General features: G+C 44.9%; 1 protein-coding gene across 3 annotated transcripts in view; it reads right to left on the bottom strand.

Annotated features, from left to right (window-relative positions):
• Positions 1-16,624, bottom strand: part of PLPPR1 (phospholipid phosphatase related 1) — a 215,700-nt gene that overhangs the window by 34,443 nt on the left and 164,633 nt on the right. For all 3 annotated transcript variants that reach the window (XM_075067528.1, XM_075067527.1, XM_075067529.1), the window contains exon 4: positions 7,135-7,267. In XM_075067528.1, the coding sequence (XP_074923629.1) occupies positions 7,135-7,267 (133 nt within the window). The remainder of the gene's footprint in view (positions 1-7,134; positions 7,268-16,624) is intronic.

The following is a 16,624-nucleotide window of genomic DNA, read 5'->3' as shown; positions in this document are numbered from 1 at the left end:
AAGTCCATAAATGGCTATTAGCCAGGAAGGGTAAAGAATGGTGTCCCTAGCCTCTGTTCATCAGAGGATGGAGATGGATGGCAAGAGAGAGATCACTTGATCATTGTCTGTTAGCTTCACTCTCTGTGGGGCACCTGGCATTGGCCACTGTCGGTAGCCAGATACTGGGCTAGATGGACTTTTGGTCTGACCCGGTACGGCCGTTCTTATGTTCTTAGGATAGCGCCTTAATTTGTTAGCTACAATTAGGGAGCCTAGAAAGATCCGACTGCAGGCTCCTGATTTATGAGGTCATTATTCCCCTCAGCCCAATGAGCATCTGACTATCTAACCCCTACCTTGGCCAGTTACTTTAAACATTTCTTGCTTAAACACCAGAAAGGACACAGGGCAGGATTTTCCAAAGTGCTCGGTTTGGACCCAACTCTGCCACCATTCAGGTCAATGGGAGGAGTTTTGCCAGGGGTTCCAACGGGAGCAGAGCTAGGCCAATGCCAAGCACTTTGGAAAATCCCACCCATAGCGCATTACTCTAGTCAATTTAAATCAATCGTTGTCTAATGTGAGCAAGTGCATTGGACAGATCTGAAGCAATGCATCATTCATGCCATTCAGTAGGATGAATAGGGTTGGATGTTTTATTTCATAATAATAATAAATAATAATAATAATAATATTGTTATGGACTACTCAAGGCTCCTGGGTGCCTTAACAAAATTTAATGAAATCGATTATCAAAAGGCCCCAAACTAATCATCATACTGGTGCAAAATATATTCCCCAGCAATAATCTTTGTTACCTGGAGTAAAGGTTGCAAATATCTATCAGTCACTGACAGGGGAAAAGACATTCAGGTAACAGTGCAGCTTTCGCATAAGACACCAGGGTTGGACAGTTAAGGCTATAGTTAAACAAAACCAACCAAACATGAGAGAGAACTGTGACTGGGTGAGAGAAAAGACTGAAATCTCTTCACAACTAAACAGAAAGGTACTGGGAATCCAGAATCCTAAAGCACCACCAAGCAGAACCTCTTGGACAAAGAATTGACAAATCCCCTCAATATTATGGACAGACACCACTCCTGCCATGCTCCCTAGATGCTGCACTCAACCTACAAGCTCATTCTCACCCTAGTCCATTTTAGCTAAGCACTGAGGAAGTGAAGACCTCCCTAAACAGACATAGTATAGAGACTGGTGTGACCTACACTTCGATGGCACTGTGATCCTTGCCACAGTGCCTTTGATAGCAAGGGTGACAGAACAGATCGCTCAGGGAATCCATGTAAGAGAGGCCTTCTGAGGAATTAGCAACCTGTAAGGGGATAAAGCTACCATACAGTAGACAGACTATCACCCTAGATCGGATGCTATGTACCTCCATAAATGCCAGCCTTGATAAACATAATAAAGGACTGCAGTCAAAAATTGTTTGTGGTTGAAATGCTATCTATCTCTAGATTAACAAATGCTTCACTCATAGGTTAGGCTAGGTGGACAACTGGGATTTCAATCTTTGTCTCCCTAATCTTGGAGGTGATGTTGACACATCCAATATGATGTATCTGGCTTCAGTACAGCTCTGCCAATTTATAGTAGCTGAGGATCTGTCCCCTTGTGTTCTTATTCTACAAAACACTTCCTGATAGCATCCTCCTTAAATGTACACGTAAGCAGGGGAATGATCTCGCTATTGTGAGGAACTTTCCTGCCTTCTGCACTACCCCGGTGAGGTGGGCTAGCGAAGGATCCGAGTCCTCACTCCCACTTCCTTTACCCAGAGCCCTCCCTGCCCTTGAGGACTCCCCTTCCACTCTCTTGTCTGGCGTCCTGACTCCCTGATTAACCTGCCCGCCTGTCAATCAGGGTGACCTGGAGCATTGGCCTCTCCCCACTGTTCCTGGGGACTGTCAGTCTCAGGGTCCTGATTTCCCACTGATCCTTCCCCTTTTAGTACTGGGAGCTAGCCAATCAAAACACCCCCACTAGGGTGACCAGACAGCAAGTGTGAAAATCAGGACGGGGAGGGGAGTAATAGGCGCCTATATAAGACAAAGACCCAAACATAGGGACTGTCACTATAAAACTGGGACATCTGGTCACCCTAATCCCCACTGAATGTTAGTAAGGGGGCAACAGTCCCCTTATATGTAGCACATCTTACACTGACTCAACAGGTTGTACAATGGCTGTGATAATTACAACACTCTGAGCCAAATGCTGATCCATAGTATTTGTATGTGCTTAAATGAATTCACTGGGTGGAATTTGTGCTCTGCAAAGTGACAGAGCATTAACCTCGTGATGCACTGTCCTCACTGGCTCCCCGTTTACATGCAGGACTCAGTTCCAGGATCTTAAATGTTCTCCAGGACTTACAATGTATTACTGTACCTAGCTTGTCTTTTACCTTATTAACTCCATATACCAACATTTGCGCCAACACTGCATCTGTCACTCACCATATCCGACTGATCTTGGTGGATTCACAGCTGGCTTTACTCTGTGCTTTGCCCAGTCACACTCAAAATATGTTAGAACTTAATTTTAATTTTGTCTTTTAAACACACTTGTTTACTTACGCGCTGCCAATTGCAGTCATCTATGCTGATGACTGAAATTTCTCTCTCCTGCTACCGAGAGCACAGTATTAAGAATTATGTCAAAGGCACTAAATAGCAACACTTTTGAAAATTATTCTGAAGGGTTTTTTTGTCTTTACTTTTTGTACTAACTTCTGTATTGTTTTCTACCATTTCTTTACTTTCATCTTTAGACCCTTCATACAGCCAAAGAATAAACAAAATATGATAGTGGTACAAATACAGAGAATATAACTATGTGACGTTACTATGAGACCTTGCTGAATTTAAAGGGAGTTGAAGTGCAACTTATAGAATAGGACTCTTGCTCAGCAATGGCCATGTCTTCCCAACCACCTTGCTAAAATGCACAGAAAAAAGTTTCCATATATTCCCACTCCACCCACAAATACTGGATTTGGGTCGACAATCCCAGTTTGCATGTGCAAATGTGGGCTGGGGATGGGAGATGCAATATCTGCACATACCCTGTTTGCAAGCATGATTCAGAAGGTCAGTTTGGGCCTGAAGTAACTTAATAGTTAATCTTTTGAACCCAGCTACAGCCTAGGGTGACCAGACAGCCAATGTGAAAAATCGGGGCCGGGGCTGTGGGGTAATAGGAGCCTATATAAGAAAAAGACCCCAAAATTGAAACTGTCCCTATAAAATCCAGACATCTGGTCACCCTATACAGCTACTGTGAGCTACAGCCCCCAAAGGAACTAATGTTGAACCTTGTTCCAGCCACAACAGCATTTTACTAGTGAAAGCAGGTGTAGTGGGAAGAGTTTAATTTCAGCCTTTTCTGAAAACAAAATTCCCTGGGAGAAGTTCATTCCTGGTGTCGAACATTCTGCACCACTTCAGCACAGTGCTCACATGCCACATCTCTGTGGTGGGCTCACAGACTCCAGCACAGAAGACCACCAATGGTGGTGGCCAAGTAGTGTTCGCAAATCTGAGTTTATACAGATTGCCCGGCCCCCATATCCTTTGAACCCGATGCATAAGGACTTCCGCTATTACTCTGTGTGCTGGAATAGGAGCATGTCTGTGCAGCAAGCCTACATCCCGTCCTTGGGTTGGTGGAGGGGAAATTAACATGTCCCCCGTACCTCTGCATAGAGCTTGAACATCCAGGCTCTATGCTGATGGGGTGAATTTCATGCCTAGTGAATAATACGATTCAGAACTGGAGTCACTGGAAACTGAGACATCCAGCACAGGCCCCAGTCAGTCCCCACATTCTTGTCATACTAAGGGGAACAGCACAACACTTGGAACCTCACTTTTTATTTTAGTTCAGTTTAAAGTTCACTGCAATGGAGCAACACTGGAAATTGAAGCAACAAGGAAAATACATGAAGGGGCCTCAGATTCCATTACTAGGAATTTGGCTAGATCCTCAGCTGGTGTAACTCATCGGCGCTCCCTTGAAGTCGACGGAGCTGGATCTTTTTACACCAGCTGGTTTCAGCACATTAGGAAAAATAATTTACTTCTGGCTCCTCAGAGTCTGAAGCCAGTGGGAGCAGAGGGGCCTCCGTCCTCCCAGGAGATCACCACAGGCTCAGGGGCAGGTTTGGAGAGAACTCAGGACCTGAACTAATGGCTGGCGAAAGCAATGGGACTCTCTCCTTTGACATCAGTGGGCTTTGGAAGATGAGCGTTTTGGAGGCTAAAGTCAATTGGAATTTTTTCTTTTATATTTGGTGGGCAAAACAGCCTAAACAGAAGCCACGTGCAAACAATCTGATTGTTTGTCCCCATTTATACTTTCCACCAGCTACCTATCTTTCTGGAACAAACAACTATTATTCAGTTACCAGTGGCTATCACTACTCAATATCTAGCTCTTATTAGAGCTAGATGCAATTTTACATCAAAATTTGGAATTTTGATCAAAAAAGTGAAATTTTGGCAAAAATATTGCATGATTTTTTGAGGGAGAGGGACCCCATTTTTCAAATAGCTCCAGTTCTTACATTCTGCAGGGGAAACAGAATGCTCCTTAAAAAGGTCTTCTTCCACCATAAGGGGAAAAGAAATCTTACTTTAAAACCAGGGGGGCAGTTCAGAAACATTCGGGGGAAGGGGTGAAATTGTGTCGGCATCCCTACTTCTGACTCCCCCTTGAGCCAATGGCTGCTCATGGGTGTTAGTGGACAGATTCCATCCTGAGCTTAGAGTGAGGAGAGGGCAGCAGGTCATGTGCACATGTCTCTTACTGATGGCTACCATGGGTCAGGGATTGGGGCCTGGCTTGCGCCATGCCCAGCTCCAGCCCTGGACAGCAGTGCTGCTTCTTGTCTGGTCAGTGAGACAGCAGAAGCTACTCAAGACAGCCTGCTTCCCTCTCCTCATAGGGCTTGGGTGGCAGATTTGGCCTGGCTGTCCTCCTGCTATGAGGGAGGGATAGCTGAGCCCAATCTGAGTGAGTGGCATTGCGACCTAGAGGGAAGGGTTGCAATGCCACTCAAATCTGGTGCAATCATCCCTCTGCCACGATGGCAGGGCGGCCAGGCAAATTTGCTGCCCTATGCACCTGTCCAGAAATCTACCCCCCTTGGCAGCTGCCCAAAAGACGGGGAGGACAAACCAAGGTCACTCCCAGCTGACAGCATATGCCTCCCCTGTTTATAACTAGACCCACGTTTAAAGCAATTTATAACCCTGTTAACTTCCCCTCCCTCCGGAAAACAAACCAACCTGCGGAGCTGAGATTGATTTGTGGGGAGAAGTTAATATTTTGCTGCTCTCTGTACACAGCAGTAGTTTTTTTTCCCAGATGAGAAGTGGCTAGAGTGAATGCTCAGGAATAAAACTAATTCAATTGAAGGCTACGCACAGGGAGAGTGACCTATAAGAAAACACGTACCACAAATGTTTTGCCTCGTTGGTTTGAGCTCTTTTAGCGCTGGCCCCACAGGCAAGAATATTTGATCAGTCTATTGTCACACGCTGAGAATGCTGGGACAGCATTCCACTCCCTGTTAATGGCAGTTTACTACCCATTAACGTGTGCTAGAGGCTAGCTGAACTTCAACGGTATTTGGTTTTTAATGAAAGCTCCCTGATCTTTTATTTTCCCACATGGCACAGCTGAAAAACTGATCAGAGGAGTGCCATGCTGAGGGTCAGACTGTGCCTGCCCCTTGTGTTTAGGGGGGGTGTCGAGTGGGAGAAGGGGCAAGGAGTCTCACTGCGTAAGGATTGCTCTCTCAGTTTGCCCCCGGTGGTGCAAAGTGCCCCAGAGGCAGCAGGAGAGGAGGTAGGACCATGCCCCGTCTGCATCAGTGAGTGGAGAAGACCAAACTCAGCCAGGGGAGCAGCTTCACAAGGAGAGCTCAAGGAGGAATAAGGGGTCCATGAAGCGCAACCCTCCCAACCGGGATGGGATCTGACTGGAGCAACGCAATCCTTCACCACCAGCACGTCACCCTGTCGTTTCCAGGCGAAACTGTAAAGCATTGCGAGGGGTGAGGGGAAAACCCTCTCTAACGTTTCATGCCTCATTTCCTTTGGGCTAGATTGTGACTTTAGGCACAGCCCTGAGCAGGAAGTGGTGCATCTCTGAGTCTCAGTTCCTGCTCTTGTTTTGTGGGGCATAGGATTTATGGCTGGCTTATACCAGCAATAAACTAAAATTCCCTCACCTGTGTGCTGGTTCAGCTACTCTGACCAGCGAGTAGGCTGTGCCCGTTCCCTGTCTCTAGCTGTCCACTTCCCACAGACTTGGTCCAGGGGGGAAGTAAGCGTGCAACTTGTACATGCCCAGTCCCAAAATCGTGGTAGGCCGTGCAAGGAGTGCAAGTATTGGGGGGGGGGGGGAAGGGTTCTCACTCCCTCAGGTGAACAATCTAGCCCACAGTCAGTTTGCTTTACAGTGCAAGCTACTGTGCTATTCTTCCCACTCTGAAATAACTATAGGATGATTCCCAGTGACAGCTGCTAAGTTAACTTTTCCATTAAGCGAAATTCATGAACTAAACATAGCTGCTGGTAAATGCCACCAGGGGAAGCCTCCAAAGTGTTTGAAAGTTGCATTTTTTTCACCAGTTCCTTAGCAATTAACTCAATAAAGTCTCATATGAAAAATGAGAGGAATACTATGTCTGGGCTCTCTGTGTTTCGTTTGTTTGTTGGTTCTATTACATACTGGTGCTTCTCAGGTTAATTTATATTTGGAGAGAAAAAAGGGTGAAGAGATGGGCTGCTGAGTAAAAAATTGTAAATAATTGTTATTTGTAATATCAATGATAGAAGTGTTCAGATAAGGATTTAGTGGGCATAATCTTGCTTCCAGGGTCCAGGAGAAGCATTACACTTAGCAAAATTGCACATAAATCAGCTCTATACGGCGTGATTTGGTGCATTTTAAACATTACTTTGCAAGTCCTGAGGGGGACTATCCCTCTAAGGTGGAAGAAGCCTGCAAAGATTTCACAGCTTAATTTTGTGCTGTAGATCTTAAGAAGTCGGTGATCTTTTGTTTCTTTTGTTTTCGCAAGCAGGGGCAAAACTCTCTGTGTTTACGGACACTTACCTATAAATCGTATAATTCTTCGAAGTAATGGGTTCAGGTAACAGCATTCTCCGGTCAAGATAGTTTTCTCCTGGACAATCAGGGTTTCTCGGGTTGACTTTATGAAATACATGGAGATCTCGCCGATAAAAATCTGCAGCAGTGGGGAAAAAAAAAGAAAGGGACGTTTAAGAATCATAAGGACTTGTGTTCAAAGGTGGATGCCTGAATCAAGGCCATAGACAGTACTTCCGCACCAGCGTGCCTACAGAACATTGCACTTACACAGTTACCTGTCAGCTCTGTGTTCTTGGGGAACCAGGGCACAGTACCCAGCCTGTCTAACTCATGGAAGACTTTCCCCACCCCCATCCCCAGCCTCTGCTTGAACCAAAGCCAATCAGAAGAAAGACTTACAAAAGCAATGAAAAGGCAGAGGGAGACACACCTAAACCGCTGGGATAAGGGTGACAGGACTCCCCTAGCCTCATTTGCATGGAAGGTGGGAGAAGGAGGCATCTCCATTAGCATACAGAATGTAGAACAGAGATTCCAAGACAAGAACCGCACAGAACTCTGGGACCAGAAACGCAGGGAAGCACTGCATGATGGGGGATCTCTGCTCCAGATGCTAATAAACCCACCTGCCCCCACCCAGCTCAGCAGTTATCAGACCAATTCTAGTAATAAATCCTTTATTGGTATCCAAAATACTGAACCTGCCTAATTGCACTGGGAGCTCCCTCCAAGGAACACAGCCCATAGCCAGGAATGATCAGCTCCCATGTCTAGGCTGAACAAAACAACTTTGGTGTACTCCCTTGAGCCATCAGAGTGTTCTCCCTTGAATCATTGTTCTTTCCCTACAAACACCCCTGCCTATGCCCGAGTAAGTGCTCTGATGCCTGGATCCAAAATCTGCATCAGTTCCATTGGGACTTCATCTTCTCCTGACTGATCGTGCTGGGGGCTCTGCCTGTCTTCAGCATTCCAGACCCTCAGCTACCACCACCACCTGGGACGCCCGATCGATTCAAGCTTCACAGAGTGGTGAGAACCCAGCTCTCTCTCTCTAGGTGTAGCCTTCTGACCTTGACTTGTGTGATCAGTTACAGTTTTCTAAACCTGACTTTTATAATCAAATTTAAGTTAGATTTAATATTATCACTGTTTTGTTTGGCTCCCCTATGGTTATTACCTGGCAATAAATAATTGTCATGATTAAACTGGTTCTTTCTCTCTCTCTCTGTCCCCCTCGTGGGAGTTTTTTGGTTTCCTCGTTCACTCTGTAGCTAAAGCTAAAGATCCCTGCAGGGCCAAAAATTCTGTGGGGTTTGCTCATCAAGTGGGTTACTACCAGAACAATTGTAATGTGAAAGTGGGGACAGGGACATGCTAACCAGGGACATATGAAGGTAGCAGCTTGGAAGTGCTGCTCAACCCAGCCTGCTCAGGTGGGCTCTATTCCGGTGCAGTGTCCATGGCTTATGAGGGTGACAGCTTGGAAGTGCTGTTCGACCCAACCTACTGAGTCCAGGGACATATAAGGGGTCAGTTTGGGAGTGTGGATTATCCCGGTCCTCTCAGACACGCTCTGTTATTGTGTGTGTGTTCGTCTGATTCTGGGGCTGGAAGAACCCAGCCCTGGGGAACCTACTTCCTGCAGGAGAGCTCCACTGGGAGAGGACTTGCAGCAGGGAGAAGTAGAGCTCCGTATGAGAACACAAGTGACACAAGCTGTACATTGACAGAAGTACAGAACCTCTCCCCAACCCCAGAAGAGTAACCCTAATAAATGAGCATACCCCAAAGTAACAGGCAAAGCTGGTAACAACACCTAGGCTGTATTGTCATCAGGAAATAAACGGTGTGTTCTTAAGTTAGCTAACTCAAGACACTTAATTGGAAGTTAAATCCTAGTGAAGACAAGGCAGTTTGTAGTTTTCATACGCACTGGCAGGTTAAGCTCCCCCGTAATCTTTACCTCAACCTGCTAGCACATGTGAACACTACACACAGTCTTGTCTTCCCTAGGATTTTACCTTGAGTTTGCTAAGTCAGCGTAAGAACACACATTTTTCCAAGTGAAGAAAAGGCTCTCAAGCATGATCCTGTTCCCATGAACTTCAATGGCACCGTGTTTATCCCTTAACTAGCCAACACTCAAGTGAGGCGTCCACACTGGAAAATGCAGCTCCATTTTCTGGGCCAAATCCTGGCCCATGCTCTGGAGATGTAACAGGACCGTAAAGCCTCCTTAGGTAGGCAGTTGAGGATTCCCCTGGCATGGAGGAACCCTCAGTTGGCACAAAGAGGGTCCTATGTCCTCCCCTCCTGGCTTTAGCACAGGGTGGCTGGAATGCCCAAAGTGGCTATGTAAAGGCCTGGGAGCCACTGCAACTATGCATAACTTAGAACAGCCTTAGGACTATTCTAAATTATGCTGGGGACTGGAGGGCAAGCAAAAATAAACAGAGATTTGGTGCAACTGTGGGTTCTGTGGGCCTCTTTTTTTTTTTTTAAACTGGAATTAATATGAACTAGTCTGAGATCACTAAACGTATTTGAGACAGGGACACTAGAAGCTGATTATCTTGGACTGGGTTTTCAAAAGCTCTTGCTACTGACCTAACTCTGCTGCCATTGAAATCAGTGGAGTTTGACCATTATATATTTATAATGGACTTCAGTAGGAAAAAAAAGCCAGACTGAAGTAGCATAAATGAACTTTGTACAAAGGGTGCACTCACAGCAATGCTACGTAACTGAGCTACTAAGGATGTGGGAAAAGAAACCACACCATTAGGCGAAGGCCCAAGTAGTAGATAATAAAACACGTGCATTGAGCTCACCTATAAATATCAAATGACTATTCTTAGACAGTTTTACTTGTTGCAACAGCACATTGTTTCAAGTGCAACAATAATCTATTCTTATTAACCTGGATGAGCATCCTTATTGATTCAAGCCAGGTATGCCCAGCCCCATTGTAATTCTAACCGCTGATGGTTAGAGATGCCAGCGTTATAAAATGCACATTAAAAATGGAATTTGAGAGGGAAGAGCCAAAGTGTGAGGCTGCACTGAAATATTGTCTTTATCCAGTTTATTCTATCTGCTCTCAGAGCTAGCACGTAGTTCAAGAGAGTTCAATTCAGTAGCTAGAGTGGAAGAAAATAAAAGACCCTGAGCACCAATACAGTTTAAAAGTGACACATGATTTGTTCTCCTTTATTATTTGCGCTACTGCAGTACTCAGAAGCCCCAGTTATTACTGTGGCCCCATTGCGCGAGGCATGTTTACAGCACCTGTAGAGCTTCCAATCTAATTTAAGACGAGGTACAATTAGGTGGATTAAAAAAATCAAATGTTTTAAGTCAGGAGACATCTAAGTACAAAACACAAAAATACTGATCAAAATAAAACGTCTCCTTAAAAACAATCTATTAATTTCAGTAGAGTTACTCCAGATTTACACCAGTCTGACTAAGAGCAAAAACTAGATACCCACAGTCCCGTGGATTTCTGTGCATATCAAATTAGCACAGCACTTAAGAAGCAGTTAGATAGTGTTTGTGAGGTAGCATCAAATGGTTTGACACCAACCAGTTTCTTCTCTCCAACCAGTTTTATAGCAGTGTAACGGGCGTAGACATTTCTGATGCAGATTGCGATTTGGCAGAGTACTCGAGCATAGGCACAGCTTTAAGCATCTCTATAGTTCTGCTGACTTCACTAGGACTACTCCCATGCTTGAAGTTATGCACAAAAGGACCCTGTTAAATCAGGATATTAACCCACTGTTCGACAAGAATGAGGCCATTGTAAATGGAATTCAATTCCAGATTTGATTGGCGTATGGTATATTTCTAGATAAAGCATCTATTACTGTTACTTCCACTGGGAAAAAAAAGTAAGGCTCAAAAGCTGCCATTTCACAGGAGCTTCCTACTTAATTAAACAGTAGAGCTGACAAGAAAATTACATTGGAGGGTGGGGCCTTTTATTCAGCGCTGTAAGAACTGATGATGTGCTATCTATGGTGACGTATGCAAAAGGAAACAAAGCCGGTATTAGATAATTGTTGGCCCTGATACTGATCTCACCTACACTGGTGTAAATCTGGAGTAACACCACTAAATTCAGTGGAGTTAGATTGCTATGAGACTAGTTTTAGGAGCTATAGAATGCCCAGTGATATCTGGTTCTTGCAATAAGCTTTGTACATTTTCTTACATTTCTGCTTTCAGGGGATCTCGTTATTAATGCATCCCCTCGCTGTTTTTTAAATGCAGTCTGCCATTTTTAAGCCAGCATTCAAAAACACTGCACATACATACATAAAATAGAATCACTTCTGCAGCGTTGACCGATCAGTAGCAAAGTATTATGTCTGACAGTTTAGACAGTAGAAGCTATTCTCACCAGGTGTTAGAAATTTATTTCATGGACCACTACATTATGTAACAGAGGACTCCTCTAGTTTGAAAAGGCTTACAATTACAAGAGAAGAATACTTTCTACAATGTGTGTGTTGGTTCTCTGCTCTGATATTCTGCTTTTGATACATTATTATTATATTTAAATATTCTGGGAGTGCCCATAGGTCCCCAACAGGGATTGTGCTGAGCATTGTGCAAACACAGGTCGTAGACAATTCCTGTCCTGTATGAGTGTCGCTCCCCTTTCTTGTACTCTGCTTACAACCAGCCAGTTCCAGAAGAAAACAACCTCCTTAATTTCCTATTATTTGCTCAGCCCTTGTTTTGTCCATCCTCACCAGTGTCAACAAACCCTTCCCTTCAATATAGTTTACCCGATTGTCAAAAATCTGCCATTGTCAATGAATTCCTTACTCCCTCCTCCTGGCGCCTGACATGTTGTCCAATGACTGATCCTCCTCTAACCTCTCCTTAATCGGCAGAGTGCAATAAAGAGGCTTTCTCTCATTTCTCCAGCAAACAAAGCACACATCCCATAACAATATCCTGGACAGATTCTCATCTGGCAGACCAAAGCATGGAAACCACAATCCTCCCTGGGGCCAACTGCCTCCCTCCTTGTATTGAAATTTTACTTCCCTCCTCTTCCACATCCCCCCTGATCTCAGCTCAGCTTTCGGCAGTATGGTTCGTGCTATCCTCCTCGACTGCCTCTGGAGCTGCTCAAAATTTTCAATTTTTCAATGGGGGTGAGGGGAGAAGGAAGTGTTCCCATTTTCCAACTAGTTCTACTAGATAGCTGTGTAGGCACCTCCTTGGCCTTGTCGTCTTGCCAAATGACTTTTATTTGCCTCTATTGTCCATAAAAGTTGGCATCATGCTTAATCCCAAATAAGCCCACCATGTTCCATGCCTGTATATCAGCCTCAACTCTGCCTTTGCTGAAGTCTTCTTCTATGCCTTGCTTGTATCTTGGCCTCCCTAAGCGAACTCCCTTTTAGCCAAGTCCCAGCTCTCCAGATTCGTGCAGGCACCATGCTGCTGCCTGGTTTCTCCCTCCACTCCACTGTCTATCCCTTCGCTTCAGGGTCCAATTTACAATCACTCTCCTTGCTCTTCATAACCACTACTGGCTCACTCCAGCCCATCGGAAAAGGCTCCTCTTTGCTCATTTAGCACTGGCCTCCTCTGTGGTCCTCTACACACACACAGCATGTGAGATGCAAGGGCCTTCATTTGGAACAAACTTTCTCTCTCTCTCTCCATCTCCCTTAATCTCCATCTCATTTCAAATCTCAGCTGAAAACATACCCTCTTCCCCTCCCTTTCTTACATCTCTCTCTCAGCTATTATTTATCTCAGTCATTCTATTATTTAACTCTGCAAACGTGTGTGTGTGTGGGGGGGGGCATACGGTTTGTCTGAAGGATGCTGGATGCAAAATATTATACTTATGTTAAGAAGATTTAAACACATGAAGAGAGGACAGAAAGTCAACTGAGATCCACCGAGGATAGAACTGGTACTAGAATTTTGCCCTAATTTGGAATTGTCTTAAAGTCTGTTTATTAAAAAAAATATCCTTTACCAGTTCTCACCAGATAATAGGAAGGACCTACACCACAAAGACTCTTGCAGCCTATGAGAGCTCTCTCTGTTAGGTACTTACATAGTTTCCATCATCACAGTATCCAAGAGCCTTGCGATCTTTTAACACAGGTATCCTGACAGCACCCCTGTGAGGTGGGGAAGCACTGTTATCCCCATGATACAGAAGGGGAACTGAGGCACAAAGAGTTGCCTGAAGTCATACAGGAAGTCTGTGGTGGAGTAAGGAACTGAACGCTGGTCTCCGGAGTTCTGCAGTAGCACCCTAACCATCCTTCCTCTCTTTCAATGAGATGCTGACACGACATTTACACCTCACCAGCTATCAATTCAAGGCGTGAAGCAGCTACGCTCTGTAGGATGTTGACTGAATTTATTAGGAAAATTTGCATAGATGCATCTTTAATGCCAGAGTACAACAGCAAAATGAACTAAATTAATCAAGAGCACAGCACTCGATTTGCAGCAGAGGAACATATCCCATAGGAGAAGGACATACCCTATGAGGCAAGCTGTGAGCAAATCAGCAAGGAAAAGGGAAAGGAAAGACTGAAACTGCTGAAAGTTACTGTATTCTCAGACTCAATCAACCAACATTTAAGACCCCATGCACCCACTACCCTCAAGCTTTGAAAAATTACCTTCCCTGGAACAAATCTGTCCTGTCGAGCACAGCCATGCAAACAGGCACAATCATTGCAATGTGACCTTTTCTGAGTCACGGCAGCAGGTTTAACTTTAAGTGAAGGAGAGATGACTGAAAGCCAGCAAGCGTTCCAGCAATATTTGCCTTCCCTGTGGCTCAAACACTCAAGCACATTTGCTCTTTCACATCCCTCAGAATGTGCATGAGCCCAGTTGCAACCATCACCTCCACCCAGGTCCTGTAAAGTGGTTCATGGCTCCAGTTTGTTTATTGTCACTTACACAGCGGGACATTTTCAAGAGCATCTAACAGATTGAGGAGCACCGAGAGGGGGTTCACTCAGCCCTGAGCACCATATCCTCGTGACCGGGAGTGGCATAATGGCTCCCTTTCCATCCGGTGCCCTCTGCTGATGGATGCTCCAGCATTGCAGTGGTCTCTCTTGCTGTAACACAGCCCTCCAGCCAGAGCACAATTTAAATCCACCCCTTCTGGGGTAACAAACGTACAATGACAAGTCTAGAAGCGTCCCAGCACTTCCACCGCTCATGAACTGTTGATTGGCCTCTTCTTCAGGACCAGTCTTCAGCTCCCACCCCGGGCTTGTAAACCTCTTCCTTGTGACTGGTGGGGAAACCCAGGCTCACCCTCTGCTCTGGGTTCTGACCCAAGGACCCTGTATGAAGCAGTTAGGTCTGCTCCTTTAGATGTGCTGCTGCTGTTTCCCTGAGTAACTTCCGAGCCCCTTGTGTTGCTTCCCTGCAGCGGGTGCTTAATGCAGCCTCTCTGCTGATTCTCAGTCCCTTGGCTTGCTGCTGAGTCCCCCCAGTTCCTTTCTCTGCTGGAACGCTGACACTTAGGGCTGACTCTCTGTGCCTGGCCCCCTTTCCAGGGCCCATCATAGGATTAATTCCCTCCTTGTGGCCTTTTTTCAGTCGGCTTTCCCCAGGCCCTCCCAGAGACAGGGAACGCCCTACCTCCTGTCTGTCTCTACAGTTCCTAGTACCAGAGAGCTTCTCTCTCTGCAGCTTCCCTCTGCTTATACTCTTATCCCAGCCCTTCCTCAGCTCTGCTTCATCCTCAGTTAAGCCTGGCTCTCCCTCCAGGTCCAGCCTGGTATGTTAATTGGCCTCTGAGGTCCACATTAACCCTCTTAGGGCCTGTGTGGGGTACATGCTGCATCACAAATTCCACCGGCTTTCATTGGGATTTGTATTCTTAATTCCCTAAGGCAGTTTTGAAAATCTCCTCAATGGTTGCTTTTAAGAATAAGACAATTCACACTTTTAAAGAGCTATTGATCAGCTTCTGTATCTGCTACCTATAATTTTATTGCGAGATCCAAGGATACTTGATATTCCATAAGCAAGTCTCTGGTAGCAAACACTGAACAAGAGGAAGCACCGGTTTCCTTATTTTTTCTCCCTATGTGTATTAAGCTAATATCTTTATTAACATACATTCAGAAGAGGAGCTCCCTCAACTCACACCCAGATGATGAGACTATCAATGAGTATGAAAAGTACTGAACCCACGACTGATGATTTCTACTTACATGGCCCTTTTCATCTAGAAGGACACCAAAGCGTTTTACCAACTTCATCCATTCTTAACATAGGGCCCAAAGAATTTGCCATAACACTGCACATCTGCTCTTATGAATAGCAGCATGGGGTTTTGAGAGCACAAATGGTCAACACCTGGCCTTTATATCCCCTCCCAAAGACAGTATCTTTGTCTTCCACCTAGATAGTGGGATCCTGGTTCATGACTGGGGCAACTAGGCACTACAGTAATATAAACAAACAACAACAACAATAGTAACATGGGCCTGATCCTGGATTAGGCCTCAGGCTAGGACATAGGTTCAATATTGACTGAGAGGGAGGAGTCAGTTCCCAATACCAGTCAGTCCATCACCTGAGTTGTTCTCTGGAGATCTCCCATCCTTACTGTCACCCAGGATGACCCTGCTTAGCTTCAATAGGTATGTCTATATTCTTGTGCCTTTAACGACACGTGAAAATGAAGTACGACAGTCAGTTGAACATAGCAGTGCAAATCTACCCAGGGATCCATTGATCCCATAGATGAAAACAGAACCAAAATTTGAATTCTTCCCTTTGTGTTCCATTTATGACACAAATATTTGAAAATAAAAGAGGCCGCAACAAAGAAATCCATAATCTATTTTAGGGCAAGTATGGAAAAGAATTATTGCAGGAAAAAATTATTGGAGCATTACACTGGTCTTTCTATTGAGATGCTGAGTCTGATACCAAGCCTGATTTTACAGTGTCTTGCTCCTTGCGCAGCCATTTACACCTGGACTTGATAAGCCCCAGGTGATTAGAAGAGGAGACTGAATTGGGAGAGATGAGTTATTTGCATGTGTCTGTCACAGACTTGCTGTGAAAGTCTCTTTGGACCTGGATTCTCCTCTCCTTAACAGGCTGGTTGAAAAGCAGCAATTTTTGTGTGTGGAAAATATCATGTATTTATCCTTTAATTTCCTGCAAGTATTATTTTGGGGGTTTTTGACTGGAGAAAAAAAAAGTTTCAGTTTTCAAAAAAAAAGTTTATTTTTTGTTGGAAAACTGGAAAATGTTCGAACTTACAACTTTCCATGAACATTTTTGTTTTGGCTGAGAAGTGATCTTTTTGCCTAAAAATGTTTAGACAACAATATCTACCCCTGTCATAAAGAGACAGCTAAGGGTTAATGTTTCTTTTACCTGTAAAGGGTTAACAAAGGGAACCAAACACCTGACCAGAGGACCAATCAGGAAACTGGATTTTTCAAAGTCAGGGAGG

The sequence above is a fragment of the Chelonoidis abingdonii genome, chromosome 6, assembly GCF_003597395.2.
Source record: "Chelonoidis abingdonii isolate Lonesome George chromosome 6, CheloAbing_2.0, whole genome shotgun sequence".
NCBI lineage: Eukaryota > Metazoa > Chordata > Testudines > Testudinidae > Chelonoidis > Chelonoidis abingdonii.
The sequence above is the reverse complement of the archived record's forward strand: the minus strand, read 5'-3'. Positions and strand labels throughout refer to the sequence as shown.